This window comes from Eurytemora carolleeae, unplaced genomic scaffold (genome assembly GCF_000591075.1).
Source record: "Eurytemora carolleeae unplaced genomic scaffold, Eaff_2.0 scaffold1298, whole genome shotgun sequence".
Lineage (NCBI taxonomy): Eukaryota > Metazoa > Arthropoda > Copepoda > Calanoida > Temoridae > Eurytemora > Eurytemora carolleeae.
The window spans coordinates 35,251-62,984 of NW_019397186.1; the positions used below are offsets into that span (position 1 = coordinate 35,251).

Here is a 27,734-nt window from a genome sequence, read left to right on the forward strand (position 1 = left end):
CAATCCATTATATCCTGGATCTATGTTGTCCTAAACCTACCAATCCATTATATCCTGGATCCATGTTCTCCTAAACCTACCAATCCATTATATTCCTTGATCTATGTTGTCCTAAACCTACCAATCCATTATATCCTGGATCTATGTTGTCCTAAACCTACCAATCCATTATATCCTGGATCCATGTTCTCATAAACCTACCAATCCATAATATCCTGGATTTATGTTGTCCTAAACCTACCAATCCATTATATTCCTGGATCTATGTTGTCCAAAACCTACCAATCCATTATATTCCTGGATCCGTGTTCTCATAAACCTACCAATCCATTATATCCTGGATCTATGTTGTCCTAAACCTACCAATCCATTATATTCCTGTATCTATGTTGTCCAAAACCTACCAATCCATTATATTCCTGGATCCATGTTGTCCCAAACCTACCAATCCGTTACATCCTGGATCCATGTTGTCCTAAACCTACCAATCCATTATGTCCTGGATCCATGTTCTCCTAAACCTACCAATCCATTATATCCTGGATCCATGTTTTCTTTAAACCTACCAATCCATTATATTCCTGGATCCATGTTGTCCTAAACCTACCAATCCGTTATATTCCTGGTTCTATATTGTCCTAAAGCTACCAATCCGTTATATTCCTGGATCCATGTTCACATAAACCAACTAATCCATTATATCCTGGATCCATGTTGTCCTAAACCTACCAATCCATTATATCCTGGATCCATGTTCTCCAAAACCTACCAATCCATTATATCCTGGATCCATGTTGTCCTAAACCTACTAATCCATTAGATTCCTGGATCTATGTTTCTAAACCTACCAATCCATTATATTCTGGATCCATGTTGTCCTAAACCTACCATTCCGTTATATCCTGGATCCATGTTGTCCTAAACCTAGCAATCCAGTATATCCTGTATCCATGTTGTCCTAAGCCCTGCAATCCATTATATTCCTGGATCCATGTTCTCCTAAACCTACCAATCCATTATATTCCTGGAACTATATTTTCCTATAAAACTATGAGAGAACAGATTTGAGGTAACAGCGCCCAGATGAGAATCCAATAATATGAATCCTTTATCATTCTTTCTATGAATCCATTACAATAGGAGAAGAATAGGAACCTTCTCACACATCTATTCTTCACTCAATTAGAGAGAAAAACCAGAAAATTCTATATTTTACAAATAGGTCTCTCAAGTTCTTTCATGTTTCCTTGCTACGGCATATTTATTATTTAGACATTATGGTGGAGTAGAATTATGAATTTGAAATTAAAACTTCATTGTTAAATGGTAAAAGAGGAAAACTAGGTACGGTCAGTTACAGGGTTACCCACAAAGAATGAACTTTAATGACAACCCAGAAATATGACAATTTGAAGATTACATTTTGATGTTTGCTCTGAACGATGTATAGTATTTAAACGTATAACACTAATCAAGTTGGCAAAGAAGAAACATTTTACAGCTGAAAAAATTATTAAATAATTTTTGTACAGTCTGAGTTCTCATTCGTTGTGGGTATCCCTTTATCAAATTATTTAATACTGGGCTTTAACTGTTGCTCTGAGAGTCACCATTTTTGACAAAACATGTCGAAATATTTTCCGTGCAACATTTGTCATTTATGATGGCCTATGCACCTTCCCTGCAGGGGTTATGTGTGTTGTAGACAGTGGCGTATATAAGGGGGGTTATTGGGGTTATTTACCCCATTGGAATATGTATATTTGATATTAAATATTGAATTATATGAATATTGTATAATGAACTATTCAACACAGTTTCAATATATTGGAATATGTATATTTGATATTAAATATTGAATTATATGTATATTGTATAATGAACTATACAACACAGATGCAATATATTGGAAATTGGAATATGTATATTTGATATTGAATATTAAATGATATGAATATTGTAAAATGAACTTCACAACACAGTTTCAATATATTGGAATATGTATATTTGATATTGAATATTAAATGATATGAATATTGTATAATGAACTNTCCATAGATTAGATAGACAGATATACCAACAAAACACACCAACCAAATATTATATGTCCATAGATTAAGAGCAAAGCGGCGAAATAGAAATATATTAGTTTCATGATTCAAACCATTACCAGGATGCTTGTCAAGACTTTACCGTACCGGCCCGTCTAGTTTAGCAGTTTGACCAAGCCGTGTTATTCAACAGAATTAGGCGAGCACCTAAACTCTAGATTTACGGTATATTTATTCATATTTATATGCACATGCCCGACCTTATGTGCTGGTTCGGTTTCAACTTTGATGGGGTGGCTAGACTTTATACGTTACCTGACCTATTATAGGACTATTTGACCTAACTCATTAACTTAGTTCAGTGTGATGTAAGTCATACCTATAATAAGGTAAACCAGGATGAAACTTAAAATCAGATATTGCTTAAGACTCGAGTATACAACTCTGACCAGTCCTTTAACAGCAAATAATAATTTTCCACTATTAAATTCTTGGCAAAATGAAAGAATTTTCTATTATTAAAAGTGTGAACATATGAAGGGGAAATAATAAAATCATGGTATTTTAGATAAAAGCTTATATTTTTATTTTTATTGGAATTTTAATTGTTTTCTGATTCTCTAATTATATTCTGATTTTCTAATTCATATCTTTACAACCAAATCTCAATGTAGCAGACCTTAGATATTTCAAACCAATAATTCTGTTAATAATCTAAATCTAAGTTTGAAAAATCAAAGACGTACACCATCAAATTGAGAAGATATAGAAATTAGAAAATTTTAGTTTTTGACAAAAACTTATTTTCTTTATTTTCTTTATTCTTAAAAATTTCCACTGAAACAGGAGTGTAAACAAGGGGCTTTCCTCCTTCCCCCCCCATGTTCATGTTCTTAACATTTGATTTGCTAAAAATTGTTATAATCAATAAAGAAAACATCTATTTTTTACATTTCATTGATTGAAGAATTTAAATATCAGGTGGTTGTACTTTGTGAGACCTCTACATATTAGAAATAGGGATAAGAAGTGTTTTTTCTTAACCCACTAGCGGCTGAAGAATTTTTTTTTGTATTTTTCTTTGAAAATTTGATTAAGAATACTTATTATTGGTTAGATCAAGGAAAAAAAGTAAAAAATGCAAAAAAAAATTTTAAAGGTGTTTTTATAGAATGTTGAAATTCAATGACTGGAAGTAGGTCTAAATATAGATTTAGTCTGGTATAGGTAAAATAAGGTATTAAGGCATGATTAAACTATTGGCAAAATGATAGAATTTCCATTATTAAAATTGTGAACAAACGAAGGGGAAGTAATTAATATTTACTTTTACATTTTTTATCATAATGTTAAAATGCAGCATTGCAAATAAATCTTAAATTATCGGATAAATTTCTGCACAAAAAATTAGAGATTACAACTTTTTATATATATAGATACGTAATCCTGTATATACAGTTATTTCACGGATATATCTCAGCTAGAATTGAGGAAGGGGGGGTGGCGGGCTTTAAATCTTAGGTAAAACGTCTTTAAGTTGAGCTGAGAGTGCAGTATTGTACACATTTTTTAGGATTTATTTGAGACCTATAAATTAGACTTTTTTCGATTTCAGAAAGAGCGCAAATTCGATCTTTAAAATCCCCCATGGATGGAGGCTTTAGTTTGAAAACTTATCTTTTTCTAATTATTTAAAAACGACGACGAAAAATGGAAAAAAGGAATTAAGTCTTTGCCACAAACTCAAACATTTTATAATTCGAACTTAGATTATTTGATAAGACATAATTCATTGTTTGAAATATCTAAGGTTTATGGCATTGGGTTGCAAAGATGAAGGACTTAGAAAATTAGAGTGTGTATCAAAGACTAAGTTCCTTATACAGAAAACCAAAGGCTTGGTAATGTAAAGATAAGGCATTGGGATCAATACCCAAAACTAGCCGCCTCAATTTGGTTTAATTAAGAAGCCACAGAATGCTTTCTTTTCTAGTGATCTTCAGCTGCTTTAGATATATGAAGAGCTGTCTGTAAAGACCAGCTTCTCCAGTCTCAAGTTTAGGCAGCATCTGCTATTTTGAATATCCTAGTTCTCCTCTGTATCCAGAATATTCCAGTGGGTTGTTCAGATGGGCTGGTACGAGAGCAATCTGTCCAGTTCTAGAAGCTACAGGATATGATTCCCTAGAGGAGGTCTATATTGGTATATTCTAGCTGCTCCATATCTTGGAAGTCTACATTGTGAGGAGATTGAGCTTCCTGATGTCCTAGTTCCTCTGTATCCTGGATATCATAGAAGTCCTGTTCCTATGTGTCCTGGAAGTCCTAGTTCTCCTGTGAGTCCTGAAAGTCCTAGTTACCATGTGTCTTGGTATCCAAGTTCTCCTATGGGTCCTGGATATCCTAGTTCTCATCTGTGTCCTGGATATCCTAGTATTCCTGTGTGTCCAGGAAGTCCTAGTTTCTATGTGTCCTTGATATCCTAGTGCTCCTAGGAGTCCCGGAAGTCCTAGTTCCTTTGTGTTCTGGATATTCTAGTTCTCCCATGTGTCCTGCAGCTATTGTTACTGCAGATGTGTACAGAGCTATTCTGCAATGTTGTGATAGAAGGCTGTCTGCAACAAGCCACTTCTTCCATCTCTGTTTGTTTTTAAATGGGTCAAAATTCCTTTTTAACACAATATTTAGACAAAATAATGCCAAGATTAAAAATTAGATTGTGAAAACAAGACAAGAAGTTGTTAGAAATTTATAATTTTAAATAAGATTAGACAATTGTATAGATATGACTTCTAATACATATGAGTAATAGATAAATATAGTATTGAACCCAAATATCGGCTTATTTTGCATATTCATCAACAAAATAATAGTAAAGTCCATAGGTCCAGTAGAAAATTGAGAATAGCAAAATAACCACAGGCAGAACAACTTTGGCTGAAAAAAAATAAAAAAAGTGTAAAGAAATAAATAGTTTGTAATATAATTAAAACAAAGGATATTTATTTTCACATTAACTATTTACTGATAAAAGGTTGCAGAATGGTATTTTAGAAGAAAGTTCATATTTTTATTTATAGAGCAGGGGGAAGGGGGAAGATTGCACAGAATAAAATTAGTCATCACTTTTTCAGACAAATCTCACAACGTGATAATTCAACTTTTGAGAGGGTTTATAAATGCAGATTTATATATTATTTGAATATTATTATAACATTTTAGACAAATATTACAATGTCATACTTAGGGATGGATCATTTACACTTTTTTTGAAAAAAAAGTCAGTTTTTTTAACACCTCACAAAAAAAACAAAAAACAAAATGGTCGTTTCTCAAAACCATTATTCTAGAAAAAATCGTTTTTGAAGAAGTCGTTTTTTAATTTTAGTTTTTGGTGTATCATGGAAGGTAGGTTGATTAAAATTTTTGACAATCATTAACAATCATTTTTTGGTCAGAAAACCCTTCAATCAGGACAGAAAACAGTCAGGGAATTTCTCTCGATATAAAAAACCATGACAACATTTATTAACTTATCTTTAAAAAAAAAAAATTTAATTCATTGTTAAAAAACTTATTAGTTTTTTGCAAAATTTGTTCCAACAATAATTGTATCCTTGTTTGGTTTTTGTTTTTTAAAATTCAAAACAAGTGGTTCGTTTATTGTGAACCATCCTTTTTTTCTGAGAACAATACTATCGTTTTTAGAGAACGAAAAACAAAATTGCAATCAATAGTTTTCCAATCATTCTAAAAACAATTATCAACCTTAGTCATGCTCCAACTTTTGAGTAGGTTCAAAAATGCAGGATAATAACCCATTTGTATACTACAGTCATATTCATTTACTAATTTGTTTAAGTAGTTAATAACCTGCAAATTCTCCAATAATGATTTGAAAATCATCGTTTTTTAGAGCTTGATAAAATTTCCATATGGCATTCACCTCATTCCTCTCATCTCTATCCACAAGATTTGTTGGGTACATAAGGTTCTTAAAATATTGTTAATTATTGCCTTTTAAAGTTTTTAAAACAATTAAAGTTTGGTACTTTTAGGAACATATTAATTAAACAGGCTATAAAATGATATTAATGAATTTATTTACTGTTGTCTTCTTCTCTGTGCTCCTTGTGGCCGGTATGTGTATTAACCCAGGAAGTGGTGAGTTGCGGTAAAACTTATTTTAGAATAATTAAAAGAATTTATATATATATATATATATATATATATATATATACATATATAAATATGTATTATCTATAGAATTATTAAAGGTTTTTACACCTTGAGACCCTAGTTTTGGGAGAATATATAGAACTATGCACTCACCAATGGAGGTTCTATTTCAGTGCCATCAGTTCTTTGTTTAGCAATTATTTCAACTGAACCATGATGATTGATTGTTCTCTCTTCCTCTTTCCTCATGCTGTCCATGTATGTGTGTAGGAGAACCTATTAGGATGTAAAAAAGGGGTATATAGGCTTATGTCAGAAAATATTTGATGGTGATCATTTCTAAGAAAGATGAAGTCAAACATAAAAGTTTAAAAACCCAAATAGTGCTTTTATTCAGAGTATATGGAAAAATAGAGTGTTGAGAACCACAGCCAGTTTCATGATTCAATGTAACAGAGCTGTTTTGAATTGATTGTATAGATTCTAAAAAAATGGAGTTGATGCAATTTTACACAGTTAATGCCCAACACATCTATATGTAACATTCTCAAATGTAAGAATATATTATTTGTGATCATGATTGGCTCTATATTTTTTTAGATAATTTACTCTTATGTTAGTTTGCAGAGAAGTTTAGGTAAGTTTAAAAAATGTTTTTCTATTACCCTGTTCTTCCTTAAGAGTGTAGATATATAAAAGATAAATAAAATTTGATAACTAATGTTTTTTAGAACATTAAAATCTGAATGAAAACTTTTATTTGAATAATTTTATTTGAAACCCTAAATTTGACAGATTTTCATGACCTATTTTAAAATAAGGACTGTTAATAACCCACATCAGATATTTATATTTAGAGAATTAGAGAAACAGACAAAAAAATACATTTTTTGGGACTTTCTCAAAAAAGGTTCCTCCAGAGACACTGTTAGTTCAATTAGATATGAATGTTGTGTAAGCTAACCTCAAAGAAAGGAATCATCTGGGCAAATATTAACCAAACATCAACCATTTTGACATAGGCAGTTGGGGGTAGACCACCTATTTAATTTAATAAATTAAGATAAAAAAGTTGACACAAATGTTTTAATTACATTCTAGGAAGTCTGTATTCTCTTAATTTTTTTATTTACCTGAAACACTAATAAACAGCGTTGTAAGAACCAATAATGCTGTCAAGTTTACAGTAACCACTGCTTCAAAGAAGAAGGGTTTAAAGAAATTTGTTATATAAACAATGATGATAAGAAGGAAGGAGGGTAGGTAGGTTGTCAGAATCTCATTGATTATTCTTCTCTTGAGAATAACTACTATGACAGTACCATTGCTTGGAGACTCTGAGAAAAGAAGAAATTTAAAATAAAAAATTTTGAAATGCTTAAAACACACACAAAATTGGAAAAAAATGTTATTATAGTAACATATTGGAAGGAGGTTAACATATAAAAATTCATAACTTTCTAGAAAGCAACTCCACAGATTAAACCTCATGATAACAAGAAAAGCTTGTGCTTTAAAAAAATTTGGCTTTCACAAAGTCAAACTATGAATACCTTTATCAATGTATTCTAATTTCCAGTCAGTAATTATATATTGAGTTAGGACTGTGTTCCCTTTCATTAAGATCTGATCAGGAGCTAAATTCAACACATTCATCTCAAGATATCTTACTCTCATTATCACTTGGCATTTCTAAATTATATTTTTAAGAGTTGAAATAATTAGTTATAACTAAGTTTTGAATTTTGAACCTGTGTATCAAAAGGATAAAGTTGCAACTGATATTCACATTTAAATGTCTTGGTGTAAATCTCCTGAAATTCAATTCTGTTCTCTTTCCCTTAAAAACGTTCAAATTATCCAATTTTCTTGATATGCTTTATTTGTAAACAAATGTTCTATTTATTGTGTGCATGTGATCAGAAGTCAAGGAGCGATTTGAATGGACTAATTTAATGATGATGTAATTATACCAGGCTAACAAGCAGTGGCAAAATCATACATAATACATGCCCCTGATAGGGTAATTTAAAGAAAATTAATAAGAAACCAAGATTAATTTTTCATTTCTTCCCTTTAAAGGAAGCTAAACAAATATGCAAGAAATTTTTTAAGAGATTGTTAAATTCAGCAGAATCGTTATTAAATATTTGATTGCTTCTGTTGAATTGCATGCTATTATTGAAGAATTGCTCAGGATTACATTTAAATGGCACTTTTTTGCGCAATGGAAACCAGCAAAAAAGTTATAGGCTTACCACTTCATAATATTACTATCACTACACCTGTAAACATGTTTATTTCTTCTCTAACATTTGGAGGACTTCTGGAAAATCCAGCTTCTTTCCATATGGTTACTTCAGTTTTAATACCTGGTCTGTAATTGACATAAGGTGCTAAAGTGCAAAAGGTGGATAGCTATTATTATATTTTTCTATATATATTTATATTTGTAATAAGTTTTCAAACTACATTGCGTTTTTACTTCTTAAGCATTATTAATTCTGACTAAAAAACAATTTTTTCAACATCTTTAATTAAAAAAAAAGTTTTTTTTTCATGTTTTTCAAAATGTGTATATATTTTTAACCACAAAATTTAAGTTCAGGACAGGATCATTGGACCAATCAAGGTAGAGGAAGATGTTCAGTGCTCATCCAAGGATTATTGTTCCTCAAGTACCGGTTTTGCCTGTGATACTGAAATCTGAATTCTGAGGCCCAAAATAAGCCTGTATTCCAACAAGAAAATTCTCCCTTGCATAAATTTAGGAACCATTAATTTTGAATTTATTTATCATATCCTGGAATTGTTTCTGGAAATTTAAATAAATAAGGAAATCACAAAATACGCAAAAACCAAAATTTTCTTCAGAATTTTTGCAGAATAGCTTTTGCGCATTACTGCGCAAAAACATCAAAATTTTGTGCAATTTTTACTTGGAACATAAGCTAATCTTTGCACAATTTTTGTGAAAAAAATTTCGATTGGAAACAAAACTTTTGTTGAATGAAATTTGCAAAAATGAACTATCAAAATTTGTCCATTTTAATTTAAAATTGTTGCAAATTTTGATGCATTTTTGAACTTGTTTTTGGGAAAATTTTGTTCAAATTTTGCACCAAGAAGACTGTATTTTTGCAACAAAAAAAAAATTTAAGGAAAGCCTAATAAATTTTGCTAAAGTTTTGAACAAATTTCAGGAAAATTTCGAACAAAATTAGCAAAAAATGTTCGAAAAAATGAACAGAAATGTTTGAAATTTTGAAATTGAAAGATTGCATTTGTGCAAAAAAATTAAATTTTAAATGAATGGTCAAAAATTTCAAACAAATTTTGCATAAGTTTTAAACAAATTTCATGAAAATTTTAAGCAAAAAATTTTTAACAAAATTTTTGTTTTTGTTCTTATTATAGTTGGCTAAACAAAATTTTCACTAAAGAGATTGTACGAAAATTTGGAAACCCTAGTCTTGATTAAAAAAACCTAAAAGAAGATTTAGGCAATTATGTTGAAGAAAGTTTAACGCTCCCACAACCATTATAGCTCAGGGAATGCTGTATGCTTCAATAGAGACAGCTTCATCTACTAAGTGTGAGGCTAGAACAAATTAAAAAATCTAACTTATTCCACAGGCAAGAGGCTCCTAGAGATAATCAGACAGCCGGAAGACCGCAATGCATATGATTTCATTGATTGAGGATTAAGAAATTTTTGTACTTTATTTTGGTTGAAATATTAATACATTTGTCAAAATTTCCCCAATCAAAAAACAAAATACTTTAACTTTTCTATTTGAAGTAAGGTATTAAATGGGAAATGAACTCTGAACTCCTTAAAATGGTTTGTTTCTAGAACCAATAAGTTATCCAACATTTAAGGTTAGATGATAGACGAAGAAGGGAAAGAGCATTGAAGAACAAACTATGATTAGAAATCAAACCTATTCAATGGGAAAGAGGCTCATAGAGATCATCAGGACACATAGAAATATGATTTCAATGATTGGGGATGAAGAAACTTGTTTGTACCATATTTTAAATTGAAATATTGAAACATTTACCAAAAGTTACTCAAAAAGGGCATACATATTCTAGGAGATATAAAACTGCCCACCAGTATAAGAACAAAATAGTTGAACTTTTCTATTTGAAGTAATACACTAAATGGAATAATTTATAATAATCTACTTGAAGGTCAATTTGAGCACTGGATTTTGGACTTTAGACTAAACAATCTGTGGACACTCAACACCAGACATTCAACTCTCTGAATTCTGGTCTTGTCAGAATCTCACCACTGGACTTTAGAATTCAGTTAACCCATCTCTATACTAGAGATGTCAACGTTTTGATTTTTCTAGATTTTAGCTTTCGTTACGATAGTGTTCATCAAAAGTATTAACGTTTGAAAAGTTACGTTGCACATTATTTATACTCTTTAAAAAAAAACTTTCATTTCCTGATTATTAAAATAATAACCCATTTCTGCAACGTTGAATTTTTCATTTTACTGTAAGGGAAAACGTTTCAAAACGTTTTCATAAACAGTAATACATTTTTCAGTTATACAACGTTACACTTTTTATAAGTTGAACTTTGAAATAGTAATCCTTTCGTTACGATATTCAATCAAATCAAAATTCATTTTTTAAACGTTAGACTTTCAAGCTCCCCTTGGAAACAAAACATTTCTTTACGTTATGGTCAAAAAAGTTGTAGATATTAGAAAAATAACGTTACATTTCCACAAAACGCTAACGTTGGGGGAATATTCCTCTAACGTTAACGTTTAACGTTAACGTTAGGTATGAGCTCCTATAACGTTAACGTTAAATGTTCACGTTATACAGAATATATCCAAACGTTACACATTATTGTAACGTAACGTACAAAAATGTACATTTTACGTTACGTTACACTATCGTTGACATCTCTACTCTATACTCTGTCACACCTTGTGCTTCCTTCTTCTAGCAGCAGAACTGAGTTGGTCCCTCCTCTCTGTGACTCAGCTGCTCTCCCTTCTGTGTTCTCTGTGTGGTTTTCTTACATATCCAGGTAATGATACCCTTATATGCACGCAGCCTGGTTGACCTTTCTTATCTTCATTATTTCCATGACAAAAACTTTTATTTGAAAAAATTAAGTTTCTCATCAATTAAAAATATTTAAATTTGCATCATAACTTGAAACACTGGTTCAACATATTTATCAGTTTTTTGGATCTATTTATAAATTAATGCAAAGCTTTTTTAATAAGGAAAAGGAATTTTTTTTTTTAAAACCTATTCTTCTGTTCACTTTAAACCTAAAAAACCAATTTGCATAATATCTTGTAGATTGCAATTAAAAACATTATTAGAGGGTATAACTTATGTAGATTAGGAAGAACTATGTGCACACTATTATATTAAAAATTAACTCCTTACTTACATTTTTCTAGAGTTTTGAAGAAAAAACTTTGATTTAAAGTTGTGAATTGTAATACTTACAAAGTAGCTTCATTATTTTCTGTGTTCTCAAATACAATCAATGGAATCCAAATTTGGTCTCTTTCATCTGCCGACAGAAAATTTGTTGATGTTGCATTCTTCAGATTGTAATAAGTCAAGCGATAATCATACCATTCCAAGATCAAAGAAAACTTTAATTAATATTTTGTGGTTCTTTAAATCTAACAAAATAGATGACTAATAATAAATCTGCATAAATCTTTCCCAATATTCAGCCTTTCCATGTCAAGTTTGATAATTATAAAAAAGTAAAATAAAATTTAATATCTTATTCATTGAATTTTTAAATAAAATGAAAATGATTATAAATCTGTAATATTGATATGTTCTGTTTCCACTTTTCTGAATTGTTTGAAAAACTCTGTAACAAAATGGTAGTTATTTTACAAATCATTTTTGAAAAAATGTGTTTTCTAGAACTAGAATATGAAGAAGTTAATTTTAGCTTTGTTAATGAAGGTACCTCATTTTCAATTTTTGAGGATTTTAATAATAATGAACAATTATTAAAGAAACTGTTCGCTGAATTGAGTAATTTGAGGGTAAACTAAATAGCCTATTAGCCATTCATTGGTACTGGTCTTACTTTTAAATAAAACTGTGGCATGAGAAAACACTGTTTTATCATTTAGAATTCCAGCACATAGGTATGATACCTTTGCATTCACACTATTTAATGCTTATTTATATATTTATAGTCATGGAATTTTAAAATTTTCAAATACTAAATTGGATTGTAGCATCTAATAGTACCTTAATTGTAGTTATCTTAAATATTTTTTGAAATCATTTTTAAATTGCCTTTTACAAAATGTAACTTTTTTTCAGTATTTGATAGTTTGATTCATTTTCTCCCAGAAATCCCAGTGAATTATTGAAAAGTTAGAATCTAGCAGTCGGTTTGCGTGAGAAAGAAAGTCATCTGTGTTTAAACAGGTCAATTTCTTAAATCAGGTTTAAATACGAAAAACATCAACTTCTTGTTCATTCTAAAAGAAAATTTTCAAATATTTTATTAATAATAGCTGACACATGATATCATTGAAATATGATAATTTAAGATTTATTATTGGGCTGTTGTTACCGAAAAAAACCAAATACTTAATAGGCTACCACTACTCAAATACTAGGTCTTTTAGATTTATCAAATTGTACAAAAAGTCTGATCATTTGTGTTTTTCCTTGACCAAATATAGCTTCATTCACATTGAATCAAAAGTGTGCTTCTAAGAACAAGTAAACTATCTTAAACAAATTCACCATTTTGATCAGTATTTAAGCTTATGCATGCAAAATTCCTATTCCAAGCCACATTTATATTCCTTGAGGGTAAAAATATGATTGATTTCTTCTATTTTCAAAATGTCGTTGATTGTTGCTGACACATTAACCGTAACTGGCACAATTTCTTTGTTTAGGAGACTAATATTAGTTTGAATAAGAGAATTATTTGAATTATTGTTAGATACAAAATTTTTAACCACTTTAAAAGAAATAGTTTAATTTCTAATTATTTCAAACTGAATCCTAAAGGGAGCTATGGTCTTCTTGTAATTATCCTTTTTGAAAATCATTTTGCAGTTATCCTCATCCGATTCATCAATGCAATTTACAGACTGATCACATCTGAAATCAGTTTAAGTTTATTAACATGTGTAATATAGAAAAGGGGTTTCTTTAGTCAATTTTTCAATTTTATTGCTCTTATATACCTCTCTTCCATGTCAATACACTGACCGTCATTACATGTAAATTGTGTATCTGAACATGTAGTGAATGTTATCATCTTTAACATGGACTCACCAATCTTCTTGCAAGAGTCTGCATTTACACCACTAGAATTATTTCAGATTATTTCAATATCCTAAGATTATCTTACTCCTTAAATTGTTACCTAAAATCAAAAGTATTCACACCAAGGAGTAAAGAATCTTCAGTAGATGTAGATTTAGCAACACTTGAATTTTCCTTCTTGTCATACCAAAGCCATTCAAGCTTTGCCTACAGGGCATATGGAAATAATCATGTTTACCTTATTTTAACAGTTTTTTTGTTTACCTTATCGAAGATGATAAAGGAAGTGGTAGTGCCAAGGTACAGAACTTTTCCATCATCATTAATATTAAACAAGTACTCACTGTTAAACATCGAGGATTGACACAGTCCTCGAACATATATTTTCCTAATTTAAGAAGCAATCAAATATTTCATGAATTACTGGAACCAAAACGGTGCATTAATTTTCAGATTGAATTTGATACCCAGTGGACTAACTGTTAAATTAAGTTACTTTAATTTAGATCAAAGGTTAAGATAATAGCAAAAAAGGTATACAGTCAGATAAGACTTACCACATTAAAGATGGATCCCAGAACCTCTGACCTTAATACATCCCCTAACTACCTTCTGTTGTTGGTGACTAAGCATGCTGCGCAATTGTAGGGTTCTGAACATACATAGTCTGCTACCATGGCAGAATGTTGTGGTTCAGAATATGTAGTATTCGATGGAATATAGTCTCCCCAGAATGTAAGACAGTTGTAAGCTTGAGATCCAACATAAGGTCTGTTGGGCAGCCAGTTCAGATAATCAATCTATATGAAAACAATAGGATTTCTATCAAGGCAAGACAAAAACTATTATTACTCATTTCAGCATCACAAATGAATTACATTTTACACATCTATGAAATTGAATAAGAACTTTCTTACAATAGCTAAAACTAATTTAGATAAAGTTATAATGAAAGAACAAAAAGAACTTTTAAGAACAATCCCATTGTTCCGTAAAAAGAACGAACACATTAAAAATATAGTAAGGATTAGTAAAAAAGTTATTGCTTGAAAAGAAGGTTGAATTTCAGGAGCCCATTCTTATTATCAGGAACTAGTTCTAAATTGAGAATGCAATTTAAATCAGGAAAACCCCTTTTTTTGAAAAAAATGTATACCTTTTTTAACTATGTTAAGATAAACTTCCACATTACAAGTGTTAATAAATTATTTATGTAATTCTCTTAAGTGGACTCATCACACCCCTTTTAATACTGTGGTGTAAGCATAAGGGGTGAATAATAGAGATGGAAAGGTCTCTTAAAAAAATCTATATTTTCAGAGGATTTATTACATAAATAATGATTTCAAATCTATATTTACAATGAAGGCAGCATGGATTAAAGCTTTTCCAATGAAGTGAAGTAAAGGGTTTATTCATCAAATTTGTTTTCTCTTAGATTAATAAGTATGAAAAAAACAACTCATAAAGTTTCAAGATAGTTAAATTATAGATTTGTGGTCTCCTGTATCCCATACCGTTAAAAGTTGTGCATTTAATAAATCTATATCCAATTCTATATTTACATAACTCGCATTACCACTTTTTTGATCCAAGTAATGTCAGTTTTCATATATTCAAAAATGTTTCATGGAATGCAAGAAACTAAAAGAGACTAGAAAAAGTTGAAACTGTATTTTGTCAAGAATGATAAAAAATAATAAATAAATGTCTACTTGTTTACTATTATGAACATGTTTCCAGATTCCTTCTTCTTCTTCGTCTGAAGTGCCAAAATTAATTCTAAATGATTAAAAAATACCAAGTTCATTCTAAATTCATCAAATTGAATGAAATATCAGAAAGCAATATTTAAAGGTTCTGGATATGTGATTGCATAAACTACATTTGAATGATAATTATCATGTGTGATTCCTTTTAAAAGAGACTTGTGGATTTCTTCAGCAGGAAAACAATATTGGTAATAATCTTACTTAACACTTTTCAGCTAAAGGTTTCAAGATTACCAAAGTAAATTAAGCATGGCCCTCTTCAAATGAAGAGTCAATTGAAATCATAACTACAGTCTGTTTAAGAATATTCTCATTTTTAAAGAAATGTTTTTTCATAAATTCAATGACTACCCAGCTGGAAAATTTCTCTTGATCGGAATTCCGATTTCTGACTTGAGGAATTCCGACGTAGGAATGAAATAGCTCCGATTTTCTATTCTGATCTATTCCGATTGTACATGAAGCGGAGATTGATAGTGTAAACAGGTCGGATGAACCGATCGGTCTAACGATCGGTAGACCGACACCTGTAGAGAAAAATGACTTAAAAAATGTTGCAATTGTTATACAGGTCATGCAGATCTTATCATGTAGAAAGTTTCTGAACAAATTGAGCAGCGTGCTTACATCTTGAAGAAATTAATTAAACTGGCTAAGATTTGACAAATTAGCGCGCTTTTCAGCGGGCCCTCGTTTTTTATCATCCTTTTTGATTTCATATCGGAAGAAACAGTTTGTCTTTTCATCCTCAAAGTTCTTCAGACGGACTGATAAATTAGTTTTGATCCGACGATGGAGTCAAACTCCGACAGCAAACAATTGCAGACTAAAAAAAGATGGCTTTTAATCATTCGATGCCGGAGCTCCACAAAAAGACATTTGCAGATGAAAAAAGAGTTCCGATCACAGTAGAAAATAAGAAAACAGTGGAAAGAAAAAATAATTTTCCAGCTGGGTAGGTTCTGACCTAATGAGATAAGATGGGTTATCTGCCTCTTGTGTGCTGCAGTCAGATTTCATGAATTTAGAAGCTGAGAAGTACTTTGTGAGAGCATTGAACTCTTCCTTAGTATCATAGGTTAGTTGGCGCCCAGAAAACTTCCTATTGCATTGATATCATACATGAGTTTTTATGGGGAGAATCAAAATTGTTATTTACCTGCAAGTGTGAAACCCCCAGGGTTGATTACTTCTCATTAAAGGGATGAAATATATAGTGGTGTTTGTAGGTTTGCAAACTTCTTCTTCTAAGTCTAAAGTCTACAACAAACCAAGAATGATAGTGCCTTGTGGTTTCCCAAAACAATTTTTTGCATTTTGCATTTTACATTTACATATCAACCACAATCTGACATGATAACTTTAACTGCTTATATGACTGCAATTATAATTTTAATTTATTCTGACAATTTAAATAACTCTCGACTATTATTATTTTAACCTGCTTTTCAGAAATTTTCTTTCTCCCAATCAACTTCCAATTAATATTCTTCCAACTAATTATATCTCCCTCCAGAAATAATTTACAACCTAGAATATTTATATGGTTATGATTTAATAACAATTCGACCGTCATCCTAATTCCAAGTAAACCTAAATTCAAGATTGATAGAAACAAATAATGAGATATTCTTCTTAATGAATTAATGAGATATCCTTCTTTATCCCTCAAAAATGGACTATTTTCAAAGTCAATTTCTTTGTAAAAGTAACTAGTATATTTATGAGAGAAAATCAGTGTTATCTACCTTCTAACAGATACAGGTTAAAGAGAACTAATGTGTGTCTAGCCTTTCATTTAATGAATAAAGGGTCACTTACAGCTAAGTTTACACTCTACTGTCTAAAATTTGATCGATAACCCTTTTGATCTAAAGGAATCTGATTTAAAAGAATCTACCCTACAAGCACTTGATCTAAAAAAGTTACATGAAATTCCCACTTTTTTTCAAAAAATATGTAAAAATTGATCAAAACTTAATTTTTGAAAAAAACATATTTTCTGGCAAAAATTAAAATGAAAATGTTTCCAAAAAGTGTTAAATTAGATTTAAAATGTTTTGAATTAGATCTAAAATGTTTTGAATTAGATTTAAAATGTTTTGAATTAGATTGAAAATGTTTTAAATTAGATCTAAAATGTTTTGAATTAGATCCAAAATGTTTTGAATTAGATCTAAAATTAATGTTTTGAATTCGCTAAAATGTTTTGAATTTGATCTAAACTGTTTTGAATTTGATCCAAAATGTTTTGAAATTGATCTTAATGTGTAGGTTTTGATCTAAAATGTGAAGAATAAGGGTCTAAAATGTTTTTAAACTGTAAGGTTCAGGTGGACTATGGAGAAGATTCATTTAAATATCAAAACCCATAATCATCAATATTTTTTCAACCCATTCATATATAGTTGATATTTCATATACATTTTTAATTTTTTATGATCTGTGAGTTACATTTATTTCTGTCTCAGGAATTTTTGATAATGAAGACAACATTTTCATATTTTCCAGGAATGTTTGAAAATTTTTACGATCAAAGTTGTATGTTGCAACTTTCTTAATTTTATGAATGCTACATTCTTCAGTATGAGTTGTTTTTAACAAATTATCTCCTTAGAGATGCAACAGACAAGTAAGATTAGTTTTGATCACCATCAATAATTTTCAAAGTAAGCCTATACCCCCGTTTAATTTTTGGCGAACATTCCGTTTAATAGTAATTCCTAACCTTAACCTTACACATTCCTAACCTGAACCCAACTCAATATCTCTGGCAGTGGCCAAACGCAGTTATGTGCGCATGCTGCAATGAATTATAAGACAGAGAGATCAAGTTTAAGCCAAGGGGCTCCCCTAGCCTGTCCTAGCCGCAGCGCTTGGCCTGGAAAGTGTTGTAACCCAGCCTAACCCTAAAATATATACTAATCTTTCTCTTCATAAAATTCATTGCGGCATGCAAATGTATCTGTGTTTGGTGCTCCCCTAATCTCTAGCCTGAATCCTACTCATTTCACACCTGAATCNCCCTGAATCCTACTCATCTCTACCCTGTATCCTACTCATCTATATCCTAAATCCAACTCATCTCTACCCTGAATCTTACTCATCTCTACCCTGACTGAACCCTTCTCATACACTGAACCTTAAACATTTTAATTATGAAAATAAAGTTCAGAATTTGTTGAAATTGTTGAGATTAAAAAAAAAATATAATTTAGATCATATTTTACAAATTTAAAATCAAATTCCCAATTTGTTTTTGTAAAGTGTAGACTTCAATCTTAATAATAGTTTTTGATCAATTTCTACATTTTTAGATCTAATTCTCTACACATCAGAATACTTTTAGATCTGAATCCGTTTAGTTCATAGATCAGATCCCTACACAGTGAACATTTGATGTAACAAGTACTTCCCTGTAATAGCATTCATTTCTTCCTCAGCTAAAACAGTGCTGAAGACTTGAAAATCTGTAACCTATTCATCAAGAACCGATTAAGTTGAACTTTTATGTTTAATCTGGTGCCATAATGGACTATTTGCTTGGAGAAACCATATTGTCATGCAGCTTTTTACTATGTTTTCATAATGGAAATTTGGATTATAAAAATTTCAGATAGAATTTATTTTTCACCATGCATTAAATTTATTTAAAATATAAGATATAAAATTTAATGTTACCTTCCCATAAATTGATTGATATTTGGAATGCAATTTTCTCCAACTACATCCTTGGACCAGATTTACTCAATAAGAAGACATGATTTTAACGCATAGACTTTGTTCAACCACCTCTCCTTAAATTTAAAGGGAGTGACTGGCAATGTTTGTTTGTTGAACTGAGATTGTAGTATTATTGAAAAATTTTAAGGATTCAATTGAAAATGATCAGAAGTTTTAATGGTGCATAATAGTTCAGGAAGAGCTCAAATTCAATATTTAAATCCTCATTGATTTTCTATTTTGGAGGGATGATTTTGAAAATTAGTGTTATAAAACTTTTCAAAAACGGCAAGGAAAAATGTTACTAAATTTCTACAGTAAACTGATTATATGGTTAGGAACATTTTTTAACATTAAAGAATTTCTATTAGCATAAGTATAATCAGATAGATTTTTCAGCTTCTCCAGGTTTCAACAAAACTGCTTAGTTTAGTATTTGCTTCAATTATTTTTCTTATTAGAATCAATTATTTCTTTGTCATCATTATATTGATGTTCTCATTCTTTATGAATTTGTTCGCATTCTTCAAATGTAGTCTTTTAGAGTTTTCATTAATAATTCCAGAAAGTTTAAAGAAAATGGTTTTGAACACTGAGACATTACAGAAACCAATAGCTCAACCTGTTCCTAAACAACTAATTAGTTTACTGAAGAATTTTTGTTACATATCATTAAATAGTTTAAATAAAACCAATTCTCAAAATCATCCCTCCTAAATGGACATTCTATGATGATCTTAAAGATTGCATTTGGGCTCATGCTGAACTAATGTTGTATCCTAGATTGTTCTTGATAAGAGTGAACAGTCCCTTGAATACAAACGGATGCCAGAGTAATCAGTACAGCATGAACCTTAGAAGAGTAGACACGTAACTATACATGTCAGTCTGCCACTATCGTTCCGGGACTTGCAAGACTTACAGAGAGGACCAACTTGAACGAGCTACCCAGAAGAAGATGAATCAAGTTCCTGTTATATATTACGCAACCCAGCTTATGTTGCGGAAGTTGAACTGGATGAGGATGAAGTTGATCCAGCAGACCTTGCTCCTCTAGTCAGTGGGAATGCTCCCATTGTCACCGCTCCAGCCTCAGAGGATGGAGACGTAGCTGAGGATGTAGTAGAGGATGAGAATGATGATGAAGAGATGGAAGATATCCCGAAGATACTCCAGGACGTCGTAAGTAGTCTGAAGGAACTCAATAAGGAGGTTAGAACCCTCCTGTCCCCCGCTCCTGGGGGCCCAGGTTCCCAACAACCCCCTGTAGTCCCTTGTATTGATGTATGGGACACAGGGAGGGCTTGGGAGCGTGAATACAGGCTGCATCATGACTCAAGTAGAGATGAGACCAGTAGCAGGTTGTTCAACCAGGTGGTAGATCTGCGTCAGATCATGCACGAGCAGATCAGCCAGCAAACCTGGAATGAAAGAGATAGAGAGCTGATTGACGGACTGAACAATATATCAGTCATGCAGGTAAGACTTAGTAGACTTACTGAGAAAGTGCTCAAAGATCAAGCTAAGAGACCTAATATGTAAAGGGATCATGGCTGATCATTAAGTCATCATATCAGATTATCTCCATATTATGATTATGTATGCATTTATGAATATATGTAAATAAATCTAATTAATCTAATGAAAGCATATTTATTACTTTGGGTGTTAATTATTGCATGGACAAGTATTGATCTTAAAAAGGTTATATAACTTGATATGTGATCTTATCAAAGTTTGCTAATTTAAGTTTGCCAATTTATTGCAAATTTCTGGTGGTAAGAGAATACCAAACTAATATGCACCGTTAAAATGTCTGATATGTCTCAAATGAAACCTTACAAATTTCTCAATGATAATGCAATCTCAGTTTCAGCTCCTGCACACTATTCATTAAATCTGGTCCCTGGAGCTGCAATCTTAAAGGTGTCATTGATCCTGGTGTTGAAGCCTTTAAGCAAGCTTGAGGATGTGGCAAATGTAATTACTCCATTCTCAGACAACTTAAGATAAAAAATCAATACAAATTTGAAGAATATTTTGTTTATTACCCTGATATCCCCTGTCTTCATGTCGAGTGAGAGACAGGTATGCTGCCATATTTGTAGTTCCTGAACATTTGTTCCCATCCCAACCCAGATATGTTCAGGGTTATCTCTATAACAAGATAAATGGTTAAATGATTAAGAATCTGCTAATGTTCATGAGATGTCAAAGTAGCTGGTAAAAAGAGGTTTTACTGATAGTACAATCACGTTTTTCTTACTTGGACTTGAACCCAAACCAGGGGCCATTATCCCAATTGCCATAGAGAAGACCTTCCTGCAAAACATTTAATGATTCAGATTTAAATAACTCCTATAACATAACAGTAAAATAGCAGGGAAGTTTAAATCACACATTTGACTATAATTAATCATTAAGTTTATGATCAATTTAAACAAATTCTGTGCACAATAGAAAAAAGCCTGGGGAATTCAGGTTTATCTTGTGAACTAAACTGAACATCACATACAAGTTGATTTACACATATGATGTAGACAACAGGTACATGGGATATGAGTCACGTATATTTATCTGTGACATATTTGGACTGCTGAAGAACTAGTTTCCATTACATATTTGGACTGCTGAAGAACTAGTTTCCGTTATGTGTTTGGATTGCTGAAGAACTAGTTTCCATTATGTATTTGGACTGCTGAAGAACTAGTTTCCGTTATGTATTTGGACTGCTGAAGAACTAGTTTTTGTTATGTATTTGGACTGCTGAAAAGCTAGTTTCCTTACATATTTGGACTGCTGAAGAACTAGTTTCCATTACATATTTGGACTTCTGAAGAACTAGTTTCTGTTACATATTTGGACTGCTGAAGAACTAGTTTCCTTTACAAAAAACTTGTTTCCGTTACAAATTTGGGCTGCTGAAGAACTAGTTTCCGTTATGTATTTGGACTGCTGAAGAACTAGTTTCCGTTACGCATTTGGACTGCCGAGGAACTAGAAATCACCCATACCTGTAGTCTACACACCTTGAAAGGAACAGTTAAATATTGCTAATTTTTTATTGTTAAACAAATTCAAACATTTTCTGGAAAAACAACATGGTGGTATTATTCAGAAATCAACACATCTACACCCATACACTCAAAATAGAACTGGATGGAGCAACTAGTTGTCAAGTGGAATTAAGCTCTGCAATTGTAATAACATAACTGTATGTGTTAACACCAACTTTTTAATCAAATAACAAACTGTGATCAACTTGACTTTTTTATATCGTTTAAAATTATAAAAAAAAAATTTACACATTTCTGTTCTACCTCCTAGATTAAATTTGATTAAAAAAACCACAAAAAATTGTTAAATCTTGATAATTCATAGATTTTGTAAAGCTGATATCAAGAAGAATAAAAAAAATTTCAAAATATGCCCTCTTTTTGCAAAAATATGCAACAGTGAAAAAATATACAAACAGTGTTTTTTTGATTTTTTAATTTTTGATTGATTGGTTTAGATAGATTGGCTTGAACCTTAGTTAAGTAAACAAAAATGCAAACTAAACAACTATCTGATTAATATTTTTTCTTATTTCTACAATTCTTTTTACCAAGTATCCATTTTTGTATCAAATCTGAATTTGCCTATTTGAGAGCTTTCCAAAAACTATGGTTTGTATTGGAAAAATTAATGGATAATATTCTGTTAAACTGATGTGCTGGGCTAGCTTGATATGGTAGAATAGCATATATAAAGTTTTTTGTATCTAATCAGCAATCTAATGTTATGCAAATTAATGCAAATTATAGAAGTATATTTTTCAATCTGATATGCTCACAATCTAAAGAATACATGATTCTTCTGCGAGGGTACGCTGGTCAAACAGTTCTTTGTTTATTGGAGCATGAATCCTTACTCGTTACTTTTAAGCATAAAAAGATAATATTAATAATGTTTGTTTCAAAGGATCTAAACACCCCTTTAACTTGGCAGCATAATACTGCGTAAAAACATGCAGACAGGCTGGTTTTTTACAGAGGTTTATTTGGTTCATATACTTCTAAAATATATATTTTTCTTGTCCTTTGTCATAAATGAAGCATTATATATAGAAGTCTATAGTGTCCTAAGTTTTACTTGAAATCCAAACTATTGGGATCCCAAACGAATATCAACTAATGTTTAAGATATTGGGATTAGGTTTGGTTCGGGAATAAGGTATATAAGATGAGACCAATTGGGAGTAGGTTGAAATAGATTGGGACTTGGAATGGATATCAACTTAAGAGGATGTTGGGATTGGGTTGGAAATCAACTGTAGAGAAATTTAGGAATTTAACAATTGGTATAAGGAATCAATAAGTGTTATGAAGGTTGGTATATTGCTAGTTAGTGTAACCACGAAGGTCGGGTAAAGGAATCAATGTTTTTTGAGAACCACCCTGTATTGTAAGAGAATAAGCAAAATATTGAAGTTTAGTATAAAGATACAGATAGAAGAAAATACGTGTGTATAAGAAGTTTACAGATAATAAGTAATTTTATGGATAAAATGTTAATAAGGGATGAAGACGACATTTTGGAAGGAATTAGTGGATTATTGTTAAGATGGAATAAGAGAGAGAAAAGAACATAACAATCATCTTTATAATCATTCCATAACCCAATTCAGGGTTTTTTTAATAAGAACAACCCCCCCTCCCCCGTGAAAACTGGTTTTCGAGTATCCCAGCAGAAAAATGGTTAACACATATCTCTGTTTGCAGGGTAAGATCCTGATTCCTGAAATTACCTTTATAAAAAACACAAAAGTTTGATGATAAATGAGGAATCATGTTTACAGATACTTACATCAAAATCTGATCTGTCAGAGTTTAAAGTTCCTAGTGAAATCACACCAGAATATGGACCAGTTGGAAATTCATACCTAATTGGGTATTGCCTGAAATATATACACTAATAATTTGCCAATATTTACAGAATTTACAAAATAAAAAGAAATTTAAAAGCTAACTGACATTAAACTGATTTAAATTTCTGATATCAAATCCTTACATAGCATTTAAATCAATAAAGAATTGTGAGGAAAACTATGTCTTGCGGTTATTCAGGAAATTTTTCCATTCTGATTTTTTTTGCCAGTTAAATTTATTACCATATTAATATGATTTTTTTTTTCATTAAACATTGGTTTAATAAATGTTTGTGAGAAATACATATCAGAATCAAATGCCCGAAAATTAAAAAATACAACTGTGCTTCTAAATAATGATTTCAGATAAACTTGTGAATCATAGATGACACCTTTTAATTGGAGGTAGGGTTTCCAGCGAAGGAAGCGTTTGGCAAAAAAATGCAAAAGTATTCTCAAATTTTTGTTCATATTTCGCCAACTTTTCCTCAAAATTTCGCAATTTTTGGCAAAACGTTTCGTTCGCTGAAACCCCTACATCCAATAATTAGGTGTCATGTCTGATTCACAAGTTTATCCAAAATTTCGTTAAAAAGGAGTTTTCGAAAAATATTGGCAAAAATTTTGCATGGTGTTGAAACTGTATTTTGTCTTTTTGATAAATTTAAAACAAATAATTTGCATTTTATTAGATTCCGAATTATTTACCATTCTTATTTCGCGAAAATTTCGCATCTTTTCACGAAACAGATTGAAGTAAAATTCTTGAGAAATCGAATATGTTCGCATTTTTTGCGAGCAAACGAAATGCTAAAAAACGAAAAATTTTGCAAACAATTTACTCACATAACAAATGTTTAATAAAATGGATCAAAAGGTTGATACTTGAAATAAGATTGTACAGAGATCTATTAAAGGCTAGAATAAGCGATATTTTCCACAGCAGGTTATATTGTGTACTGCAGTACAACTGGAAAATCAAAAAACAGATTCAGGGATATTTAAGGATTTTTTGAATGCAATATACAAAACCTTAGAAAATAGACTAAATTTGTATGTTAAAAGTTAGTGTATCTATTTGAATACGTTGCTTGTCTGTCTGTTTGTACCCAATCGATTGAACCGATCGGGCCCAAATTTTGTTTGGGACATCACATGATCCAAGGGAAAGTTTATGAATGTTCACAATTACAAAAATTTGCCTCAAAGAAAAGTCTCAAGTCATTAAATTTTGAAAATCCACAATTTTTTTCTGATAGAATCTCAGAACTTTTTTGTTTTTGGTATATAATGAATACAATGAGAAAATGTTCACAATCGAAATATGGCTAAGAGCCCTGAAAACCAAGTTTCTTAAATAATTGAAAAAATAAATGGGTATAACAGGCAACCAGTGGCTGTTAGATGGCAGTTTAAACCTTTCATGGAAATGTAGCATGCCATTGTTCTACCTGAGAGTGAAAGCCTTTTTGAATTCTGTACATTTTTATTCTGTGGTTAATACCTATAGCCTTAGGGGAGGCTAGTTATCAGAACATGAATACAGTTAAAAACACAAATCACTGATAATTGATTAAAAAGCTCTAAGTTGATTTTATAATTGCATGAATACAACCTCCAGCATAGTGTCATCTGTTGTGAATATCTATATTCAGCTCCTGGGGGAGTAATGACACATTCATGCTCCTTATCTTCAAAATAATCATTGGCCCTAAACAAAAACAAAAAAATCTTAAAATTTGTCACCGTTGTTGATAGTTGTTCAGTAATGTACATTAGGGTGTAAGTATATCATGTAAACATTGGAGCTTTTGTATTTAAAACTGAACTATTGAATATTTTTTTTTTCCCATAAAAATAAGCTTTCACATTTTTATTTTTGTTCGAATGAGATTTTACTTGCAACAAGTTAAGTATTAAAAGTTACAAAATGATATTTTCTTGTCATGAATATGTTTAGGGATGGACATAGTTTGCAAAAGAAAAAAACCATTGTTTTCAGTTTGGTTTTGGATTTTTCGAAAGCAATTGTTTAAACTAACTAACTATCGTTTTCATCAAAAATGATAATTTTCATACCAAAACGATAGTTTTTTTCTTTTCAAAACAATTTTTTCCAGTTTGAAAATAATTGTTTTCAAAACTTTTGTCTTCCAAAAAGATTTAAAAACGTTGTTTTTTTTTCTTCTTAAGAAATATCACAATTTAATTTTATCCAATTTAAAAACGAGAGTTATCACAACGATTGTTTTAAAACTATCATTAAGTTTTAGGTTTTTTTAATGTTAACTAAATTAAACTAACGTTTTAAAATGCTAAAACTGACCATTCTTACCTCATGCTTTAATGCAATTCATTCATATTTTTTCATATTTTTATTCAATTACAAAACAAAAGCTAATACATATAAAAAATCGCAATTTACTATGTAGTTTGAACCCGCCTAACCAGAGCAGGTAGTTTTATTTGGTTTGCCCATTTGAATTAGAATTTTAATTAAATACATAGGTGTACCATGTTTTGTACACCTACGTATTTTAAGCATATCAATGATGATGAATCAGGAAAGATATAAGAAGGTGGTAAAGAAGCATAAGGTAAAGGAAGAGTACTCAGGGGAAGGGTTGGAATTATTTGGACACTTGTATTAAATTTGATTTACATGCAGTCTAAGGCACCCCTTGTCTAAATTTCGAATTAAAAAAAAAAAATTTTAGATTTACTCATTTTTGTGAAAAATGCAAAATTTTGTTAAAAATTTTGCGAAATATGAACAATGATGTTTGTATTGTTTTTCAAAAGTTTTCGTTCGCTGGAAATAAATTGTAAACAAACGCTGAAAAAAATGTGTTTTGATGAATAATCACCTAAGATCATAGTGCTTATTCAAAAAGTAGACATCAATAGGATCTCCTCTTGCTGGACAAAATCTGACAAATTACAAATCTTAAAATGTATCATTTTATAGTTTTACTTTATCCCTGCTGGTGTACCAAAATCTGCTGATGGTTTATACATTTTTGGAATGCACAGTCATTGAAACACTGCGCAAAAATGTTGCAAAGCTGATTTAACTAATATGATTTAAATACTCTTCTCCGCAGATTTCTCAAAACAAATAAATTTCTACATTTGAATGAATAAAAGAGCTGTTAGTTGTATTGAATACTTTATTGCAAAACTGATGTAAAAAGAGATTAATATTTTCCCGGATTTCAGATTTCTAAAAATCTATGAATCATCATGATTGGAGAAATTTAAGTGGTATTAAAAGCAAATTTAATTTAGGAAGTTGAACAGCCTATTTCAGGCAGTAGGCTTCAACCTTCAGGCATTTATCTAAAAAGTTCAATTTTTCCTCTATAGGGAAAGTATTTTTAGGAAAAATCAATCAATTTCAGCTCTCTAACCCTTAAAGTTTTAAGCAATATAAAAACTGTAGGGGGGTCAACTTGATCCTCCGCCTTCCCCCCCACCAGGAATAGGGTTAACAAATTTGTGTTTATACTTACAAACCAAAAAACCAAATTAGCAGTAGAAACATTTGTTTTATTCTGAAAAAATGATTTGAAAAATAACAAGATTTCTTAATCCGAACAATTTTTGGATTTTATATTAAAGGTTCAATATGAGGGATATCATCTTAAAGTATGTAAACATCTTTAGCATCTTGGCATCTTGCTAAACAAGCAAAAAATTTCGCATTTTCCGTGAGCAAACAAAATGCTAAATTTTCGCGAAATTAATTTTCCTTTTCGCTGGAAACCCATAGTCCCAAGTAAATAAATGT

The 27,734-nt window shown here is 30.8% G+C and overlaps 4 protein-coding genes across 4 annotated transcripts; all 4 read right to left on the reverse strand.

Moving 5' to 3' along the window:
• Positions 1 to 4,811: 4,811 nt before the first annotated feature.
• Positions 4,812 to 6,502, reverse strand: LOC111712592 (uncharacterized). Its single transcript, XM_023487247.1, has 4 exons — positions 6,384 to 6,502; positions 6,160 to 6,231; positions 5,925 to 6,045; positions 4,812 to 4,988 (listed from the first exon to the last, which is right to left on the reverse strand). Exons 1-4 carry the CDS (start codon positions 6,486 to 6,488, stop codon positions 4,894 to 4,896), a joined length of 393 nt encoding a protein of 130 aa, XP_023343015.1. The 5' UTR covers positions 6,489 to 6,502; the 3' UTR covers positions 4,812 to 4,893.
• A 665-nt stretch (positions 6,503 to 7,167) lies between these two features.
• LOC111712595 (glutamate-gated chloride channel alpha) lies at positions 7,168 to 11,874 on the reverse strand. The gene is made up of 6 exons (XM_023487249.1): positions 11,726 to 11,874; positions 8,516 to 8,607; positions 7,982 to 8,070; positions 7,784 to 7,922; positions 7,364 to 7,567; positions 7,168 to 7,271 (listed from the first exon to the last, which is right to left on the reverse strand). Exons 2-6 carry the CDS (start codon positions 8,523 to 8,525, stop codon positions 7,168 to 7,170), a joined length of 546 nt encoding a protein of 181 aa, XP_023343017.1. The 5' UTR covers positions 8,526 to 8,607; positions 11,726 to 11,874.
• A 1,371-nt stretch (positions 11,875 to 13,245) lies between these two features.
• LOC111712596 (uncharacterized) lies at positions 13,246 to 17,217 on the reverse strand. The gene is made up of 9 exons (XM_023487250.1): positions 16,754 to 17,217; positions 16,472 to 16,572; positions 16,280 to 16,414; positions 15,256 to 15,322; positions 14,150 to 14,340; positions 13,805 to 13,928; positions 13,641 to 13,747; positions 13,459 to 13,581; positions 13,246 to 13,372 (listed from the first exon to the last, which is right to left on the reverse strand). Exons 1-9 carry the CDS (start codon positions 16,886 to 16,888, stop codon positions 13,246 to 13,248), a joined length of 1,110 nt encoding a protein of 369 aa, XP_023343018.1. The 5' UTR covers positions 16,889 to 17,217.
• A 1,428-nt stretch (positions 17,218 to 18,645) lies between these two features.
• On the reverse strand, positions 18,646 to 27,494 carry LOC111712593 (uncharacterized). The gene is made up of 10 exons (XM_023487248.1): positions 27,457 to 27,494; positions 26,812 to 26,874; positions 25,560 to 25,655; positions 23,884 to 23,974; positions 22,050 to 22,064; positions 21,302 to 21,357; positions 21,087 to 21,192; positions 20,942 to 21,038; positions 18,994 to 19,043; positions 18,646 to 18,789 (listed from the first exon to the last, which is right to left on the reverse strand). Exons 1-10 carry the CDS (start codon positions 27,486 to 27,488, stop codon positions 18,694 to 18,696), a joined length of 702 nt encoding a protein of 233 aa, XP_023343016.1. The 5' UTR covers positions 27,489 to 27,494; the 3' UTR covers positions 18,646 to 18,693.
• Between the last annotated feature and the right edge of the window lie 240 nt (positions 27,495 to 27,734).

Coding starts and splice junctions, on each gene's coding strand:
- LOC111712592 (XM_023487247.1), bottom strand. CDS start 6,488: ATGGACAGCATGAGGAAAGAGGAAGAGAGAACAATCAATCATCATGGT. Junction 6,046..6,159: donor GCACAGAGAAGAAGACAACA/GTAAATAAATTC, acceptor CAATATTTTAAG/AACCTTATGTACCCAACAAA. Junction 4,989..5,924: donor CATTATTGGAGAATTTGCAG/GTTATTAACTAC, acceptor ATTTTTTTTCAG/CCAAAGTTGTTCTGCCTGTG.
- LOC111712595 (XM_023487249.1), bottom strand. Junction 7,923..7,981: donor TTTATCCTTTTGATACACAG/GTTCAAAATTCA, acceptor AATATAATTTAG/AAATGCCAAGTGATAATGAG. Junction 7,568..7,783: donor ATTAGAATACATTGATAAAG/GTATTCATAGTT, acceptor TTCTTTTCTCAG/AGTCTCCAAGCAATGGTACT.
- LOC111712596 (XM_023487250.1), bottom strand. CDS start 16,888: ATGACGGTCGAATTGTTATTAAATCATAACCATATAAATATTCTAGGT. Junction 16,415..16,471: donor TGGGGGTTTCACACTTGCAG/GTAAATAACAAT, acceptor TCAATGCAATAG/GAAGTTTTCTGGGCGCCAAC. Junction 13,929..14,149: donor TTAGTCACCAACAACAGAAG/GTAGTTAGGGGA, acceptor TTCTTAAATTAG/GAAAATATATGTTCGAGGAC.
- LOC111712593 (XM_023487248.1), bottom strand. CDS start 27,488: ATGTTTCTACTGCTAATTTGGTTTTTTGGTTT. Junction 23,975..25,559: donor CAGATGACACTATGCTGGAG/GTTGTATTCATG, acceptor TATATATTTCAG/GCAATACCCAATTAGGTATG. Junction 21,193..21,301: donor TGGTTTGGGTTCAAGTCCAA/GTAAGAAAAACG, acceptor ATCTTGTTATAG/AGATAACCCTGAACATATCT.